Genomic DNA, 18,960 nt, shown 5'->3' on the forward strand with positions numbered 1-18,960 from the left:
GAATAAAACAAAATCTAAGCCCTAAAGATTTTTATAAAAATCCGTATGTGTGAAGAAAACAACTTTCAAATGGAATTAAAATAATACTTGTTTAAGTAGCTCTCTCTAAGCTACTAGTAAAGACATTTAGAATTACTTCATGCCATCATGGAAACAGGCTTTCGATGCAAACAAGAAAAGCATCTGAAGTAAATCTACCAATGTTTACACCCTCTGGTTTTTCTCAGGACCTTTCTAGACCTCCTACCCATAGCTGTTTGAATGATAAACAGTGTCTTCTCCAGCTAAGAGATTCTAGTCATGTATGCATACATAGCATTTGAGTGACCCATTGAAGGGGGCTCTAAAAGAGGAATTAGGATCCCAGAATTTATGCACTTACCCTATTTTCCTTTGTAAAAAGAAAAACAAGAGGAAGCTATAGGTTCTGCAGGTCTGAAGAGTGATTGACTTTAGTGGTGTTATTTGGGAAAGGTAAATTAAGCAACAATTAAGTATTGATGCTCAAGGAGAAATGCACAGTAGAAGGAGATCTCAACTCGTCTTCAAGAGTTATACCATCTAGTTGGGGATATATCAAATAAAACAAAATGATGACAGTAACTGTCAGCGAGTGCTAAGTGTCACCATGATAGACCAGATATTAAAGGCCAGAGTTTCAGTATAAGAGCTCACTTTCTGCTACAGTGTCCATTGGAGTTTTGTTTGTGTCAAAATTACTTATGAGAAACATGGAAAAGAACTGAGCTCAGAAACTGTGAAATCATTGAAACCAGGTCAATTGAGATTTGGCATCCTGCATTTCTGGATACAAATCTCATAAGCTTTGCTTACTATTAATTCCTTGCTTGCTAGATCTAATACCACACATAATACTGAAGCTTTCTTTATATCCATTTCAAGGGAAGTGGGGTTACTCTCCCCTTAACTCCAGACCTGCCTGTCAAAACTGTTTACTTAGTATCTCTAGTTGGATGTCTAACAGGCATCCCAAACCTAATGTGTCTAAAATTCAGCTCCTGAGATCTCCAAACCTGTTCCTCCGTCATCTTGCCCATCTTTATCATTGGCAAAGCCAAAAATCTTCGACACTTTTTTATCTTACACTCTACTTCCAGTCAGTTAGCAAATTCTGTAAGCTCTACCTTCAAAACATGTCCAGAATCTACCACCACTCATTTTTCCGTCTTCTAACACCCCGGTCTAATCATCTTTCACCTAAATGATAATATAGCTTCCAAATAGTCTCTCTTTCCACCCTTGCCCTTATTCTTAGTAATCTGAGTGATCCTATCAAAACATGTCCAGTCACTTCACTCCACTACTAAAACTCTCCAGTGGCTTCCCATCTTACTGAGTAATTGCTGAAGTCTTTATTATGACCTATCAGCCACTGTATCATTTGGAACTTGATAACTTCTTCAATCATATTTTTTTCTACTGCTCTGTTATTCTCTTGACTCCTGGCTGATTCCTTTTCACATAATGCTTTTTCTGGAAATATCTAAATGGCAGCTCCTTCATTTCCTTCAGATCATTTTTCAAAAGTTACTTTCACAGTAAGGCCTTCCCTGGCCATCTTGTCTAAAACAGTAACACTTTGCCTGACACATCCATTTACTTGCTTTGTTCCCCTTTGCTCTAGGAGAGGAGGGATTTCTGTATGCTTTGTTCACTGTTGTATCCCAGAACCTAGAATAGTACCAAGTACATAGTAGTTGGTCCATACATATTTGTAGAATGAATGTAGTTCCACAGGGAGTCCTAGTAGCTTTCCTGTTGTGGGAACTGCTGTGGTGCCAGGATCCCAGTCTATAGTCTACAGAAGAGTCCTCTCTCTACCCACATGCAGATTTATTCAGGGATTTTATCAGCCTTTCCAGTTGAAAGTTCCTTTGGCACTGAGCTACATTGATTTACCATTTGCAGAATCATTTTTTTCCAAGTTCTTCAAAGCTCTTATCTTTACAGATCAGTGGTTTTCAACCATGTCTACGTGTGAGAGTCACCAGGGGGAAGTTTAGAAAACCTCACAGCAACTCTAATTTAATTGGTCTGGGCAGAGGAGGAAGTGGGAGCTGGGCCACCTGTGTTTTAAAGGCTCCCCAGGTGATTATATGTAAGCCAGGGTAGCGAATCACTGCGCTAAGTGAATTCCTAGTTCTCAGCTGTTTTCATTAACTCCTATCACATTCCTTGCTTCCATCTTTACATTGTTTTGAGAGACTGAATTGTTTAAAATATAATCTCAGAATGTCATATATTTGTACTTATGCAATATGAGATTGTATTATAAACACTGCCTCTCAAAATGATATAATGATGAAGCACAGAATGTTCTCTCTGGAAGAGACCTTAAATTCTAGATAAATTGAGTGAGTTTGGGTTATAAAATAAGTGAAATTCAGCACATATGTATTGAGCACCTGTTGTGCACCCAATTCCTAATGCTGTATTAAGCATTATAATGATGATAGGGGCTGCAGGGGAGGGAGGATGCCTGATATATCCCTACCCTTAGGGATTAAAGAATGTTGAGAGGCACCATTATAAAATGATACATTAGGAAGCATCTAAATATAGGTTCCTGATTACATGAAATGTAAGAACAAGAGATGGACCGGAGAATAGAAAGTCAAAATAGTCAGCATTTGAGGATATTGCTTTATGAGGAAGAAAGAAGAACAATTAAATAATTAAGAGGAATAATGATGATTACCACAAGGAAAGAGATCTGCCAAGACTTGAAATAAACAGGCCTCCATCACTGCTAACACAAAACAATAATTTGTGTTTCATGCTTTGCCCAAAACTGAAATTTAATTAAATATTAACTTTGCCTAAAGCAGACCACTACGATTTTCATAGTAATTGTGACAGTGACTTAGGGCTATTGGTTTACTCTGGAAAGAAGATGAAAGAAGATCTATTGTGAAAATAATCTTGTGAATAATGTTAATACTGGCATTAACTGGTCCTTTCAACCAGTTCTTAGAGGTCAGTTATTGAACATAGATCTTCTCTTCCCCCAGGAATCTGACCTTACATTCCGACTGGCCAGTGGGCTTGTTATATGGCAGCCCATGTGGGAGCACAGGCAGCCCGAAGTCTCTGGCTTCACAGCGCTGGTGAAGCCCATCAGGAACATCATCACAGGTTCGTGACTCAGAACCCCAGGGAGATGGTCTTAGCAGACTTCCTCAGGTGCAGGAATGAGGGTGATGGGAGAATTTGCCCTTAAGAAGCCAAGATGAAGAAAATTTCTTCAGGGAGTTATCTAGGTGTCCTAGATAAGAAACTTCAAACCAAGGGCACATGCCATTGTGTTGTGTGACTTTGAGTAAGTCCCTTAAACTTCCTGTGTCTCAGTTTCTCATCTGTAAAAAATGAGTTCGAATATATTACTAGTACTTATAGGGTTATTAAGAGAAATAAATGAATTCATATATGTAAAATTGCTTAGAAGAATGCCAGGCACATAGTAAGTGAAAAAGTGGTAGCTATTGATATTATTATTATAGTATCATCATCATCATCATCGTCATCACCGTAGATGGAGTAGCAGCTCTTTAACAGTTTAATCTTAGTGTTTTATGGCTATCAAAGTATTTCACTATAGTAATTGTTTAATGAAATAGACTTATTGTTGAATTGTAGAAAATGTACATGATAGTTTAAAAAGTAACTAGAAAGCTCATACTTTACTCCAGATCCATCTCTTACTGTGTATATAATCTAACCTCTCTTATTGTTTCTATTTCTTTAAATGGAGATAATAATGCTACCTTACAGGGCTTCACAGTGAAGAGTAAATGAGAATGCATATAAAGTGGCCATTTTATAGTGAGATCTTAATAAACCATCTTCCTATTCTGAACCAAATTTTTAGCATCAATAACAAAATTAAAAAGAGATAAATGACATGGGAAGTTTACAGATATATATAATTAATATATATGATATATAACATATATGTTATTTATATAATGCATACACATAAATAAGCATATAGTTTGCTTAATTCATAATGTTTTTCTGCAGACAATGGAGGATTATGCATATAAAAGCTCTTTGTAAGTGAAAGGAAACTATAAACCAGTTCTTAGTTTTTTTCCCCCTATAACTGTAACTACCTTGCAAGGTACATAATAATGTTAAGGAATTTTGTAAAGTAGGAGTGCCATATTATTTGTATATATAAGATGCTTATAGTGACAAGTCATGATACTACAGTCATTCAAAAGGAGAATGAAAATTTCATATAATAAAAGTAGACTAACCTCACAACTTATATGTATACAATATATTAACTATTGAAATAAACTATAAATCAAGAGTAATAGTCTGTCATATGGTTCAAATATCAAGGAACTAAATAAGTAAAGACGTCGTAGCCAAAAGCGATCTACTACAGATTCCTTGAATGCAATAAGGTTAATTTCATTAGATTAAAACAATCTGAGACTGAAGACAGATGTATGAAGCTAAAGAACTGAAAACAATATAAATAAGACAGAAAAAAAAAATATGCTACAGTAAAACAAGACTATTGCTGAAAAAGCCATATCTTTATGTTGATTGAAGCAATTAAATATTTTTTTAGAAGTCTTATCACTTTCCTGTGTGACTGGAGAGATCACTGCAAATTTGAGTCTCACTCTCTTTCCTTATGCCTAAACTATCGTTTAACGATATACAAAAATGATTAAGTATTCATGTCCAGGTGAATAGCTATTCCCTTTACCCTCCCTTTGCTTCTGGATGCTGTTGATATTGAGCTCCTTTCCCCTCTGCCTGATGCCTGTGGAGTTGAAATAGTGCCCACTGTTTGAGGGGAAATTAAACTCAGCCTAGAAAACATGGCAGAAGAAAAAGCAATAGCACATGATTGACACTCCCCTGGTCTCTTGTTTTGTGAGGCTGGTAAATCACTTTCCTCTAGGCACTAGTTTCCTTGCAATTCAAATGGGACATTGCTATCTTTACTTCCTGTTGTTCTCTATCCTTAGTTAAAGATATAACTGATTTGAATCTTACTTCAGGGGCAGCTCAGTGTGGTCATTAAAGCACAGACCCTGGAACAGATAACCTGGGCTGGAACCTTTAGACAAGGGTCAAGTGACCTTGGGCAGGTTAAACTTCCTGTGCCTTATGTCTTCATTTGTGAAATGGGTCTAATAATATATCATATGTTATTTTATGGTTACTTTAAGGGTTAAATGAGTTGATATATGTACAATGCTTAGTACAGGACTTGGCAGATATTAGGTACTATAGAGATGTTAACTATTCTTACTCTTAGTATTGCCAACTTTTAGCACCTTAACCTATTGAGTCAGACTGAATAGATGAAGAGATCTAGACTGACAACTTAGAAATGCTAAGATTTTTTAAATTGGTTATTTGATTTCTTTTATAACATATATTATTAAATGTTTTCTTTTCAATGACCTGTTAAAATGATTTGTATTTAAAAACGAAATGAACTTATGAAATAAAATGAACTTTTAATCTTATAAAATTTGTGATGGAATTTCTTCCATCTTTGTAGCTAAGAGAAGCTCTCCTATTAACAGTCAGAGTCAGACCTGTGAATCACCAGATCAGGACACAAGACACGGAGAGGTGAGTTTATGAGTTTATTTTAATCATGAGAAAGAAGGAGGCGGTCATTCTTTGGACACAGTGTAGTATGAAGAGTAAGACATGTGTTCTAGGACGATACAACTTGTCTTCAATGCGAGCTCCTCCTTTCAAAATGTGAAATTTTAAACAGCTTTAGGTTTTCTGTCTGTCTATGTGGAAAATAATTTTGTGCACTTCCCAGAAGTGTGAAGGTGCTAAAACAAGAGAGTGTACTTAGCTACAATTGGTTTATCTTAATAGCTAGTATGTAGTAAGTAGTGCTTTATCTCAATGGCTAACATGTAACATTAAATGTTAGTTATCATTATTCATCCCACGTTAACTAAAATATCATCTTGTTCTCAGTCAATTATTAAATCCCCTAATATTTGTTAGACAATTCTAATATAGGTATGACAGTGCTGCAGCAGGTAGGGAGAAGGGAGTAGAAAGGAGTCATAAGATATAGTTCTACCCTTTAAGGAATCTAACAGTTTAATGTGGAATCAAGACTAATCCACATAAAATAAAAGATGCATAATAAACACAATAGAATTGGATGCAAATTTGTCATGCAGTATTTGGTTTGGAAAAGAAAGAAATGAAGGCCAGAGTAGTTCAAAGCCACATATATCCGTATACTGCCACTAACAGCATGTTTTTATTTTGTTATTGTATTATTTTACTTTATTTTATTTTCTGGCTCTTAGCCTTGCTGCTTCTCATTCTCTGTGCTTCATTTTACGTTTAGCCTTTACTGGCTACTGCTTCTCCTTACTTTTTTCTTCAACACCACACATGATTGATTTTCTTCTTAGACTTACTTTTGTCTAAAATTATTTAAATCCGGAAATGGGGTAGTCCATATGTTTCAGGCTAGTCTTCCAAATTTCTCTGTTTCATGGTTAGATATTAAGCCATCTACTAGCCTTTTTATGTCAATAGCTCTCACAGCATGCTTTTAGATGCCTTTACTTCCAATTCACATGTACAAAATAAAACTTGGTTCCTTCCATCAAAATTGGATACTCTTTTCAATGTATTATTGAAAAGAGTATTATTGCTAGTTGTATCATCATTCTTTTTACCCTGGAAACTGGAAATTTTGGAGTCTTATTATATCTAGTATTTGCCAAGCATTTGCTAAACATAGACACTGTGATTTATATGCTTTATTTAAGATATTCTAAATTGTATTTTTTTTTTCATTTTTCACATCTTTGATATTGAGTGTGTGTGACAATCTTTGGCCTCTTTAACAGTCTCCTGCCTGGTAGCAGTCTTGATATGGACATAATTGTTGTGCAGCATGAATTTGGTCATTTCCAGGATCTAAATTTGCAGAATCAGGGTCAATGGCTTTAGAAGAATATTTCAGAAGGAATAGTGGATCAGTCTTTTAAGAAGTTACACTCTTGACAGAGAAAGTTATTCTATGGAAAAACATATCAACAACTCTCAGTTGAAATTTCTGAAAAGTCAAAAAATTTTAGGAATACCTACACCAATTTATTTCACTTATGTTTTCCTTTTTACATACGTACAGGATGGATATATAATCAAAAGCTATGCCTAAGTAAGTCCAAGGTAACCCTTTTAATAAGTATAAAATAAGAATTCTCATTGATAAGAAGTATCCTACTTTAATTAACAGAGATTTTTTTCTTAATTAAACATAAAATAATGGTGTGTCTTATAACTGATAACCTCTTAGACCCAATGAAATACATAAATATCATATTTTATTCTCCATAATCCTCTCTGTTTGATTTCTTGCTGATAAATCCTATTTTCTTTTCATTATGTAGCTCAGATGTGCTCTTTATCCTCTAGTCCCACTAAATTAGAGTCCAGGGTCCACATAACTAGATTGCAGCTTAAACCACCTAATCAGATTGTCTACCTCTAGCTTCTCCTGCTTCGTATAAATATCTATTAATAATGCCTGACTAATCTTCCTAATGCATCATGTATTTATTAACTCACCTTTCTGCAGAGGCTTATTACATGCACAGTGCCATCCTTTCATCATATCTGTTCCTTCTTAGGAATCTTTAGTGGATCCTAGTGACCATTATCTCAGAACCAAACTCCACTCCCTGTGACTTTCACCACCTGGCATCATCCTTCTTAAGTGGCCCCCATTACTCCTTCAGTTAGTTAACCCCTGCTTCTGATATACAGAGCAGGCAGGTGTAGCCTCTGAGTCTTTGCTCAGAATAAAGGTTGTTGTATCCAGTTGCAAAAATGTATTCCATCTCTACTCTGATCAGTGCTGGAATAACCTGACCTTTGCACTTCCGTTTTCATGTCTGGCTTTGGTCTGATTAGCTCTTACTAATGTGTTGCTTGGTTTCAGCCCCATGACCCTATTCAGTTCACTTTGCTATTGGCATATGCCTGATAAATTGTTAGTTTGTAAGTCTTCTCCCATGGATACTAGATATGAAGGTGAAAAGAATCAAAAGAAAAATGAAATAAAGTACATGAAAGTACTTAGCCTAATACATAAGATGACACAGGTGGTCTCTAGAAGTCTGTTTGCATCCCCTCTTAGAAGAAGGCAAAAAATCCCTTGGTCTATGACAACATTATAATTAGCTATGCTGCAATTTTTTAAATTTAAGAAACAATGTATGTAATATGATAGCCGATTCTAGAGGATATACCCAAAGAAAAAAATTAATCTGCTCTCTCCATCTCCAAAAGGGACTCCAGGTGGTCTGTGAAACATTCCAGTCAGATGCCATCTCACCCAAGGCTACCATTTCAGGCTGCCACCGAGGAAACTCCTTTGATGGAAGTCTGTCTTCCCAAACTTCCCAGGAGAGAGGTCCATCGCATTCCAGGTACATGATTGCAATGTTGAGGACTAAAATGTATCCCCAGTCACCAAAAATTAAATATGTATTTTTAGCTACTTGTTTAGCATCTATTTCTTAGAATGCGTATGTGCACGATGTGTACATATTCTTGGTCAAGGTATAATTAGAGTAATAATTCCAGAAATGTGCTATGAATGGCCCTCGTTTAAACAAACTAGTAGAAGTGAGTAGAAGTGGGAAAACAAGTCTGATTTAATGAGATGTCTGAATTATATTATTTTAAATATATAATATTTTAAATAATATTTTAAATATATAAAATGTGCAGAAACTCAAATGATGCCGTGAAAAGATTAAGTTGCTGGGTTGTGAAATGATCTGCTTTAAGGTATGAGAATATTTTATATCAGCAGGTCTTTGTATTAAAAGGAGTGCTTCTAAAGTACTCTCAGGGAATTGTAAAGTAAGTTCTTTGTAAACGCTTTGACACTGTCCCTGCTGGTTGTGTACATGGTGAAATTTGCTTAGAAATGCCTTCCCTAGAAACAAACATTAGTCCACTTTTTCCTACTTGTTGCTGCAATAATGGAAGCCTGGATTAATGAGGTCTGCCTTTGTACCGAATTAGAAGCTTCGGATTGTGATGACAGTTGCACAACTTTATGAATTTTTAGCAAATTTACTGAATTGTGCAACTGTCATCACAATCCAATTTTAGAATATTTCCCCCCAAATGTTCATCCTCTGATATTCCTTGTGCCCATTTTCAGTCAATCCCATTCTTACCCTATACCAGGTGATCACTTAATATACTTTTTTGTCTCTATATAGTTGCATTCCTGGACATTTCAAAAAAATTGGAATCATGTGGTCTTTTGCATCTGGCTTCCTTCATTAACTATGATGTTTTAGAGGTTTAACCACATCATAGCATGTACAAGTAGTTTATTCCCTTTTATTGCTGAGAAGTACTCTATTGTATGGATATATCACATTTTGTTTATCCATTCATCAGTTGATGGATATTTGGGTTGTGTTTACTTTTTGTGGATTATGAATAATGCTGCTATGAATGTTTACGTACAATTTTGGGGTCGCCATATGTTTTCAGTTCTGTTGGGTAGATAGATTCCTAGGGTTGCATGGTATATTTATGTGTAATGTTTTAAAAAAACTACCAAATGGTTTTCTAAAATGGCTGCATTATATAATGTTCCCACCAGAAAAGTACGAGAGTTCCTTTTTTCTCTATATCCTTAAAAGCCACTCTAGTGAGTTTGAAGTGGGAACTAATTATGGTTTTAATTTTCATTTCTCTAATGTCTAATGATGTTAAGTATATTTTTTTTTCGTGCTTACTAGCTATTTGAATATCTTCTGTGGTGAAATGTCTATACAGACTTTTTTTTGCCTAAGTTTTAACTGGGTTGTTTTTCTTCTTATTGAATTCTAAGAGTTCTTTATATTTTCTTGATACAAGTTTTTATCCAAAAAAAAAAAAAAAAAAAAAAGATGGTTCACAGATTTTTCCTCTCTGTATTAGCTTGTCATTTCATTTGGTAAAATTTAAATGATCTATCTCCTTCCGGCACCAGAATCAGGCTACATGCGTGTAGTGGTTTTTAAAGATTTCTTAGAATTGTTGAAAATATGGGACCATATGAATATAATTGCTTTGTAACTAAAATACTACCATGTAGTACTTTTAAAGAAATAATATGTTAAGAGTTGTCTTTGTGTCTTCATTTTGGACTTTAAAAGCAAGTGACCCAGTGGTATGATATTTTGGTGGTTGAGAATATGAATTTATGACAGCAACTTTAGTTGTGTAAGCAGAGATTGTGTGTGTCTATCCACATGATTCACTGTGCCAGGTCAGTAGTGATGACGAGTACTTAAAATCATATCATTTTTAGTGTGGAAGGAACCCTGTGAAGATAACCAGCCCAATCTGATGGACTAACATGTTAACCCTCTGAACATTTTCAGCCATGAGGAATTTAATATTCTCAGATAAAACTCATTCTATTTTTAGATAGCTCTGTTTAGTGGAATAGGCTTCTTATATTTGACCAAATTTTGTTTTCCTGTAGTTTCTGTCTATGCTTCTTATATTAATTTTCTGCCGCTGTGTAACAAATTACAACTTACTGGCTTAAAATGACACATATTTATTATTTCACAACTTCTGTATATCAGAAATCCAGGCACAACTTTGCTGGATTCTTTGGCTTCAGGGCCTTACCAGGCTGAACCCCTGGTGTCGAGATTGGCTTCAGTTTCATTCACAGGCTTGACTGAGGAAAGATACACTTAGAAGTTCCTTCAGGTTATTGACAGCATTCATCTCCTTGTGGTTGCAGGACTGAGGTCCCTGTTTTCTTGCCGGCTTTATCCTGAGGGCTGTTCTCAGTTCCTAGAAGCCACCCACAGTTCCTTGCCATAGGCCAACTTATCATGTGAGAGCTTATTTCTTCAAAACCAATAAAGGAGAGAAATTCTATCTAATTTCAGTCTGCTAATACAAAGTCTTTATAATATAACATAATCACAGGAGTGACATCTCATCACCTTTATCGTATAAAATAACCTAATTATGAGAGTGGCATCACACTATCTTTGCTGTGTTTTATGGGTTATAAGAAAGTCACAGGTCCTGCTCTCACTCGAGAGGAGAATTATAAAGAGCATGAACACCATCAGATGAGAATCCACTAAGTATGTCCACCACAGTCCTTTGAAGAGATACGATCTCTTCCCATATTAGCTTTCCACTTATTCAAAATTTACTATCATGATGACCCTCCCTCACCACACCAAGGCTCCCATTTTATTTGACGACAATAATAACTTACTAACAAAGACATAATTAAAAAGATTTGTGGAAAGGTAGTCACTTAGGTTACAAGACTAAAGAGAATAACAGTAGGAACTACCTTTAATTGGACATTTTCAATGTGCCAAAAACAGAACTGGGGGCTTTATAATTACAGTATTATTTACATTTTTATTTATTCACTCACATCTATATCTTTTAAGTTTATTCTAGACACTAGGGTTTCAGTAGTGTCAAAGTTCTTGTTGTCAAAGAACTCATTTTCTTTGAGTTCTACGTAAAAGTACATAGATAAAAAAGAATAAACAAATGAATGAATAAAATTATTTTACTTCTACGTAAAAGTACATAGATAAAAAAGAATAAACAAATGAATGAATAAAATTATTTCCAGATTACTCTCAGACTATGAAGGCAAAAGTGAAGCAAAGGGATGGAAGGTGGGCTCTATTTCAGGGACTTGAATGATATGAAGCAGGCAGTCTCATGAGCACCTCTGGAAGATCTGGGAAGAGCATTTTAGGCAGAGGGAAAAGTCTAAAGGCTCCTAAGTGGGAATAACAGTGTGTTTTGGGAATAGCAAGGTCACTGTTACCAGTGGGCAGTGGTGAAAAAGGGGGTAAATTGTAGCGAATCACAGAGGTCGTGAGGGGTCAGATTATATAGAAGCCCAGAAGATATGATAAGAAGTTTGGATATTTTCCCAGGTGTGATGAAAAGCCACTGGAGTTGTTTGAGCACTAGAATGCCATCAACCAAATTACAATTTTTAAAGATCACTCCAGATGGTTTATGGAAAATAAACTCAGGAAGCAAAAGTGGACTCAGAGACTAGTTAGGAGACTGTCGCATTGGTCCAGGTGAGAGAGGATATGACTTGGTTAGGGTGGTAGGGGTGGAAAGGCTGAGATGAGGTTGGATTTGGGATCCATTTTGGGAGTAGAGCTGATGACTGTACATGGGAAGTGAGAAAAAGAAAGGAGTCAAACATAACTCTGAGGTTTTTGGCTTGAGCAAGTGGGTGAATGGCGATTAAATTTATGAGGTAAGGAAGGCCGAGGAAAAGCGTGTGATATAAAAATATTCTGAATCTGCCTACGTCCCCCTATCCCTAAGGCCGCCACCAGCATACAAGCCACTCATCACCTTTTGCTTGGAGTACTGCAATAGCCCACTTATTACTCGCCTCTGATTTACTCTTGCCACCATCCAATATAGAACATACAGACGCATGGAAAAAAATTAATTGTGCCACTCCTACACTTTAACTCCTTTAATGGCTGTTCACTGCTATCAAAATAAAATTCAAAATCCTCAATATGCCCCTCAAGGTGCCACATTATCTGGCTGCCGTCTAGCTCTGATGTTGTGCCACTACTTATACCCCAGTCACTAACCTCCAATCCATGCTCTTCACTACTCATCCATGAGAAGTGAGATCTTTAGCAAGAGCACAGTTGAGTTCTTCTAGCAACCTACGCATCTCCCGAATTATGTCTTAAAGGAGCCCTCTTTTTCACTTGATCCTTCGTTAAAAGGAGACGTGTTTTGGTTATTTACCAGAATTTGTCATTTTCCAGAACAAAAATATTCCTAGATGCTTAGCATCACTTTCTCCTGACTCCCCTAATAACTCTGGAGCTCAGCCTTTATTTAGTCCTTTAACCCTCTGGACACTCTACCCCTCCTAACACGTCCTCCCTTGACTTTCCTCACATTTCACTCCACTGTTTTGTTTTTTTTTTTCCTTACCTCACTTACTGATCCTTTCAGACTTTTTCTTTGGCTTGTCTTCCATGGCCCTCCTCTACTGTTGGTGTTTTCTTCTCTTCCACATTCTCCCTGTGAATGATCTTATCTACTGCCATAATTTTAATCACCAGGTATATGTTGATGAGTCTTAAACCTTTGTATCCGATCTAGACAACCCTTTGAGCTCCATACCCATGTAATCAAGAGACTGATAAACCTCTCTTCCTGTACCTCACAGGCACCTCAAACTCAGCCTCTCTAAAATCAACTGCATTCTTCTATATTCCTTATTTCAGTAGATGTATCACTATCACCCCAGACATCCTAATTAAGAAATACGAGGTTCACTTTACCCCAACTCCTTTACATTCTGCCTTCTTAAAATCTCTCACAACCTTTCCCTTTTCTCTGACTTTAGTCATTGCCTTAGTTCAGATGCTTATTATCTCTTACTTAGATTTCTGCAGCTGTTCCTAACTGGTATCTCCACATTGAGCATTGCTTCCTCCTAATCCATTACATATATGCTGTTATGAAAGTGATTTAAAATACAGATCTGATTGTTTTACTTCCTTATCTAATATACCTTCAGAGGCCACCCATAGTTTTCAGGATACATTTCAAACTCCTTACTAAGCAAATCTTCACCCACTCCTTTACCCACTCCTCTCTTGCCATTTCTTTTCCACATTTATTCTCTACTATGCTGAGTTACTTAGAATTCCTTAAATGTTCTATGCTGATTTCAAATTCTGATTTCTGAATAATTTATTCCTCTTGTTATATTGCATTTTTCTCTTTTCATCTAATGATGACCCTTCAGGACTCAACTCAATAATCAATCTATTACAGTTTTTTTAAGCTCTCTACTTTGGGCTAAATTTTCCTTTTTTATACAATCTGTACATAATCTCTAAAATAAAAGTCATACTAATTGCCTAATTCCCCCAATTAAAATAGAAGGCCCTTAAGAAGAGAAGCAGTGAGTCATTCCTCTTTGCTGACTCAGAGGATCAAACATTGTCTGCATCTGAAAGATTAGTTATTTTGCATATCTTTCACCTTCTATTGGTTATGTGTTTTGCATTTTACTATAGTACATGGTTGTTCTCCTTCGAAAATCTAGATAGGGTGATTCTGGACTATTTCAGGCAAGATGACCCTTTGGATAAACAAAAGGAGAAGCCGAGGACTATTATACCTCTTTTTCTGCCAAAATCTACACATCACTCAAGGTGCAGCTTTAAAGGACACATCCATTCTATGAAGCCTTCTATGACCCTTTCTCTGTGCTCCATTACCATATCGTTAGAACTTCTATTTACCATATATTTGATACTGCGCTGTATTATATTTTGTTATTAAGTGTTAACCTGCCAAACTAAATTGTAAATCCCTTGACAGTAGAACACTTTTTTTATTCTGTGCTCTTTGCTATGTAGCCATTTTTTAATTTTAGCATTATTTCCCATATGGAGGAGGGGGGTGAGAATTTTCAAAATCATTAAATTCTGGCTCATTAGCCCTTAACAGGGCTTCATTTAGTTCATTTATCTTCTTTCTCAATTTACTATAAGTAGCAAGAAGAAATCCAAAGTCACCTTCAACATTTTATCTGGAAATCTCCTTAGTTAGATCACCTAGTTTGTTAAACACATTTCTTTAACTTCCCATATCACACAGGCAACTTTCTGCTACTAAAAACAAGGACCCTCCTTCCTTCAGTTTCCAATAGGAATATTCTTATATTCCTTTAGCCCTCACTGGCAGCCTCCTTAAATTAAGGTATTAGCAATTTGTGCAAGGCAATTTATGCTTTTATGTTTTAACATGCTCTTCAAACTCTTTACAGTCTCTGGCTGTTGGCTGGTTTTAAAACCATTTCCAAAATTTAGGATTTTATCATGGTACCAAAATATGTATCAATTAGTTATCAATTGCTGTATATGTATCAATTAGCTATCAATTGTTGTATGTGTATCAATTAACTATCAATTGCTGTTTAACAGATTACCCCAATCTTAGCAGCTTTAAACAAATTTATTATCTTACATAGTTTCTGAGGATCATAAATCCAGAAACAGCGTAGCTAAGTGGTTGTGGTTCAGGGTCTTTAAAGATGTTGGCCATGGCTGCAGTCATCTAAAGGCTTGACTGGGCTTGAGACTTTGCTTTGAAGCTCACTTAGACTGCTATTGACCAGAAGCTTCAATTCTTCATCATCTGTGTCTCCCCATAGTGCTGCTCATGACACGACAGCTGGCGTCTCCCAAAACAAATTATCCCAGAAAGAGGGAGAACAATCAGGATCAATGTTTCAGTGTCTTTTATAACCTAATCTCCAAAGTGACATGCTATCATTTCCGCTATATTCTGTGGGTCGCACCAGCCGACCCGTACAGAGTGAGAGGGGACTACATGAAGATGTGAATACCAAGAAGCTGGGATTATTGGGGCCTATTTTGGAGGCTGGCTGCAAGCAACAATAATGATAATATTGTCACCATCATTTTATACATAATAATTATAATTATTATGTCTACATCCACATTTTCAATTACTGAGTATCTTCGTATTTCTCCTTCACTAATGCTGTTCTACACAAATTCCAAAAAGTTTAATTTATATTAAGTGTAAGGCACTTCTTACCTCAAATACTATGCTTCTGCCTGACTTTGGAAAATTATTGAAAACAATATCAAGGTGAAATCTTGAGGTCATAAAATATCCAAGAGCTGATATTTCTTGAATAATTTTTTCTCAGCAGTAGTAAGCATTGGAAATTTGCAAATATAAATAGCAAGTGATATTTATTTTCTTTGACAAAATTTCATGTTAATGATTCCAATCTGATTTGCCCGTAAAGACAAAGCTGACTATAATGTCAAAGGTTTCCTCTCTGTGGGAAGATGTGTTTCTTTACCCCAACTCTGGTATTGTCATGTTCAAACTTCTACATATATGTGTATTTCTTGACATACAATCACCAATCACCCACAGCACAATTTTACCCACATATGTGAATTAGACATGAATCAGTGGCACTTTTGAAGAGTGAATTAGGTCTTTTCTCTGCCTAGCTGCAGTGGCTGGTTGCCATGGAAATGATGCACAAGGTAGACCTTTCAAAAAATGCTCATGTTGATGTGTCTTCATTGGAGGAGTTCATTTATTAATCAGAAGTAAAGAGAACTTTAATAACAAAGCAGTGCAAATATCCTAGGAAAAAAAGCTGGCTGCTTGTATCAAACAAATCCAATTTATCGTCTTTTTTGCCCTGACCTTGACTGAACTGAACATCGCTCTTTCCTGAACTCTGCAATCAGTGAACAGGTAGCTGTTTTTTTTTTTAATTAATGTGAGATTTCATCTTTAATTACCATTTGCATAGACTTAATTTCTGCTTCATTAAATACTGCATAAGGTCAAGACTGATTTCCACAGTTCTTTGCCTCCACAGATTCTTTCCAGTGTTTTTCTACGTTGGATGCGTTCTACCAGCATCTCCCAACCTAATTAATAGTATCTTGGTTTTCTGAAGCCACAGTTACTTAGAAAATAGATTAAAGCAATTCTTACCTTTTCCAACAATTTTTTCTTTATCTGTAACAATGTGTTATTTATTCTATGCATATAAAAAGTATATGCTAATTATAGAAAAAAATTTAAAGGTGTAAAATATTTCTTTAAAAATGAAAATCATCCATGAGCTCACTAGGTAAATATAAATATCATTTTTTTGTATTTGTACTTATTTTCATTATTTTTACATATACCACTTAGAATACAGTTGTATTCATACTTTCACAAAATATTCATTTTTCATTTTTTTCTACCAAATAACTAATAGAATCATAAGATATTGGAGTTGGAAAGAATTTTTGTATTATATCATACAATGAGCTGTCCCCATACCATCTTTATCTAGTTTTATCAATTTTCCCACATATTAATTAGTTTGTTAGTTAACTAAAATGACTTTTATTGATTACTTAGTGAAAAGTTGATTACATTTGATAATGCTGTTTTAAATGAAATAAAAATATGTATCGATCATTTTTTTATTGACTATTCACTCTAGTATAGCTCATACTTTAAGCTAAATAAACTAGCACTTGAATAACACCTAAAATGAAGGTTAAAAATATTTGCTACAGAATGCCCTGTTAACTATATTTTTGTTTCAAACAGTCTTTTCAAATATTAAACAATTGAAATGTAAATTTACTTAACAAATTTTGATTATCTAGATTACAGACACATTTTTAGTTTCTGATCACAGCCTTATATCAGTAGAATTTTGCTATTACACAATCTATCATCAACTGAACTGACATGATCCGTTATGAAATAGTTAATGACTTTGGGACTCAACTGCATGGTTAGTAATTACTTTAGTCAAATTTTGTGTATGGAGAAAGACATAAATATAGTCATCTGGCTCCCTTGGTAGCAAAACTGTTAACATTCCAGTTAATGTTTCCATATAAGAATTGTTTTGAATGTTGGCTTAAAAGTGCAAAGTCATGCATTGCATGTTTCTCTAGGGCAATTTTTCTCTAATCTTATTAAGAATGTTTATGAATAACCAGAAGATACTGTTTAAAAGAAAGATTCCTGTATTCTAGCACCAGCAATTCTGGTTTAGTAAGTCTGGGGTAATACCTGGGAGTCTGTATTTTTAATAGCCTTCTTCCTCCCTGTCCCACCTTGGAATTCACATAGAGGTAGTCCATTGACATCTCATTATATGGAACACTGCTCTAGGGATTTGATATAATTTAGGAACTCCCTAATTTAAATTATTAGCTAGAAATATTTGCAGACACTCAGATGCAGGGCAGAAAGTAAAAGGTAAGGATAGCTAGTACAATGTGGGGGTCAATAATTCTGTTGAACAACTAATATCTGCCTTAATCCTAGAGCCTAGTCAAGAAACCAGAAGTTTTCACAGGCCCTTGTAATAAGGCAGATGATTGTCACAAATACTAGAGGAACCTAAAATTACCCAGTTTGCTACCAGCTGGGTAATTTCGTCTTTATAAGTCCAAGAGTATATTACTGGGGAAAAAATTCCATTATTCTAGGTATAAAGGATATGTTGAGAGGAATGGGTTAATCCATGCTTTTTAGAGTGGGAAAGGTGTGCCGAGGAAGAGTGTTGAAGGTCTCTTAGGAAACTGGCAGAGAGGAGAATCAAAGTTATTTTCCCTCAAACTGGACTTTGATATAATCAGTCAGGAACCAAGTCACAAGTCACGCTTGGGTAATTTGGAAGAGGTTAAAATGGTTTGTTTGCACAGGTTTGAACAAGATGTAGGGAACCAACAAGAGCTTGTGCAGTACTCCAGGGATCAGGCCAGCAGGAGGCCTAACCACTCTGAAGGGACAAAGTGAGGGAGCAGTTGTGGAGAGTTGTATAGAGAGAGTAATTAATGAGAGCTGCTACCATCAGTGGGCACAATTCTTGCCAGCCCTACGTCACATAGCCAGCCCTAGGCAAATCTCTGGGAAGGAGGAAGTCCTTGTCCTTCTGCCTTCCACTCTTCTCTGGGAGCCTCCTTTTGCTAGGTTCGACAGGGGGCCAGAGGCAGGGGAGCCCTCAATAGAGCCTATACAGATAGATCTTCCAGGATAGGGAGGTAGAGAAGGGTAGAGAGTGGTTGGGATTGAGGAGTGGGGGTTGGAGGCAAATAAAAGATATCTTGCCCAGGATGGGAACCTTAATTTTGAACTTAGCCTTTATGCTTCTTATGAAAACTCAGCAACTTACAAAATTCTGAGACTCAGCCTTTCTATTAAAATGATTACATAATGAAAAGTTAGATAATCGAATACTGTGAAAATGCAGGCATAACACATCATCCAAGGGATAATGAATGAAGCAAATTTGTGTAAAGCTATATGTATATATATATATAT

The 18,960-nt window shown here is 35.8% G+C and overlaps 1 protein-coding gene across 2 annotated transcripts in view; it reads left to right on the forward strand.

Moving 5' to 3' along the window:
- Positions 1 to 18,960, forward strand: part of UNC80 (unc-80 homolog, NALCN channel complex subunit) — a 189,901-nt gene that overhangs the window by 10,341 nt on the left and 160,600 nt on the right. For both annotated transcript variants that reach the window (XM_006921411.1, XM_006921412.1), the window contains exons 5-7: positions 3,033 to 3,156; positions 5,552 to 5,625; positions 8,335 to 8,474. In XM_006921411.1, coding sequence (XP_006921473.1) covers positions 3,033 to 3,156; positions 5,552 to 5,625; positions 8,335 to 8,474 — 338 coding nt within the window. The remainder of the gene's footprint in view (positions 1 to 3,032; positions 3,157 to 5,551; positions 5,626 to 8,334; positions 8,475 to 18,960) is intronic.

This window comes from Pteropus alecto, unplaced genomic scaffold, assembly GCF_000325575.1.
Source record: "Pteropus alecto unplaced genomic scaffold, ASM32557v1 scaffold3, whole genome shotgun sequence".
Taxonomy (NCBI): domain Eukaryota; kingdom Metazoa; phylum Chordata; class Mammalia; order Chiroptera; family Pteropodidae; genus Pteropus; species Pteropus alecto.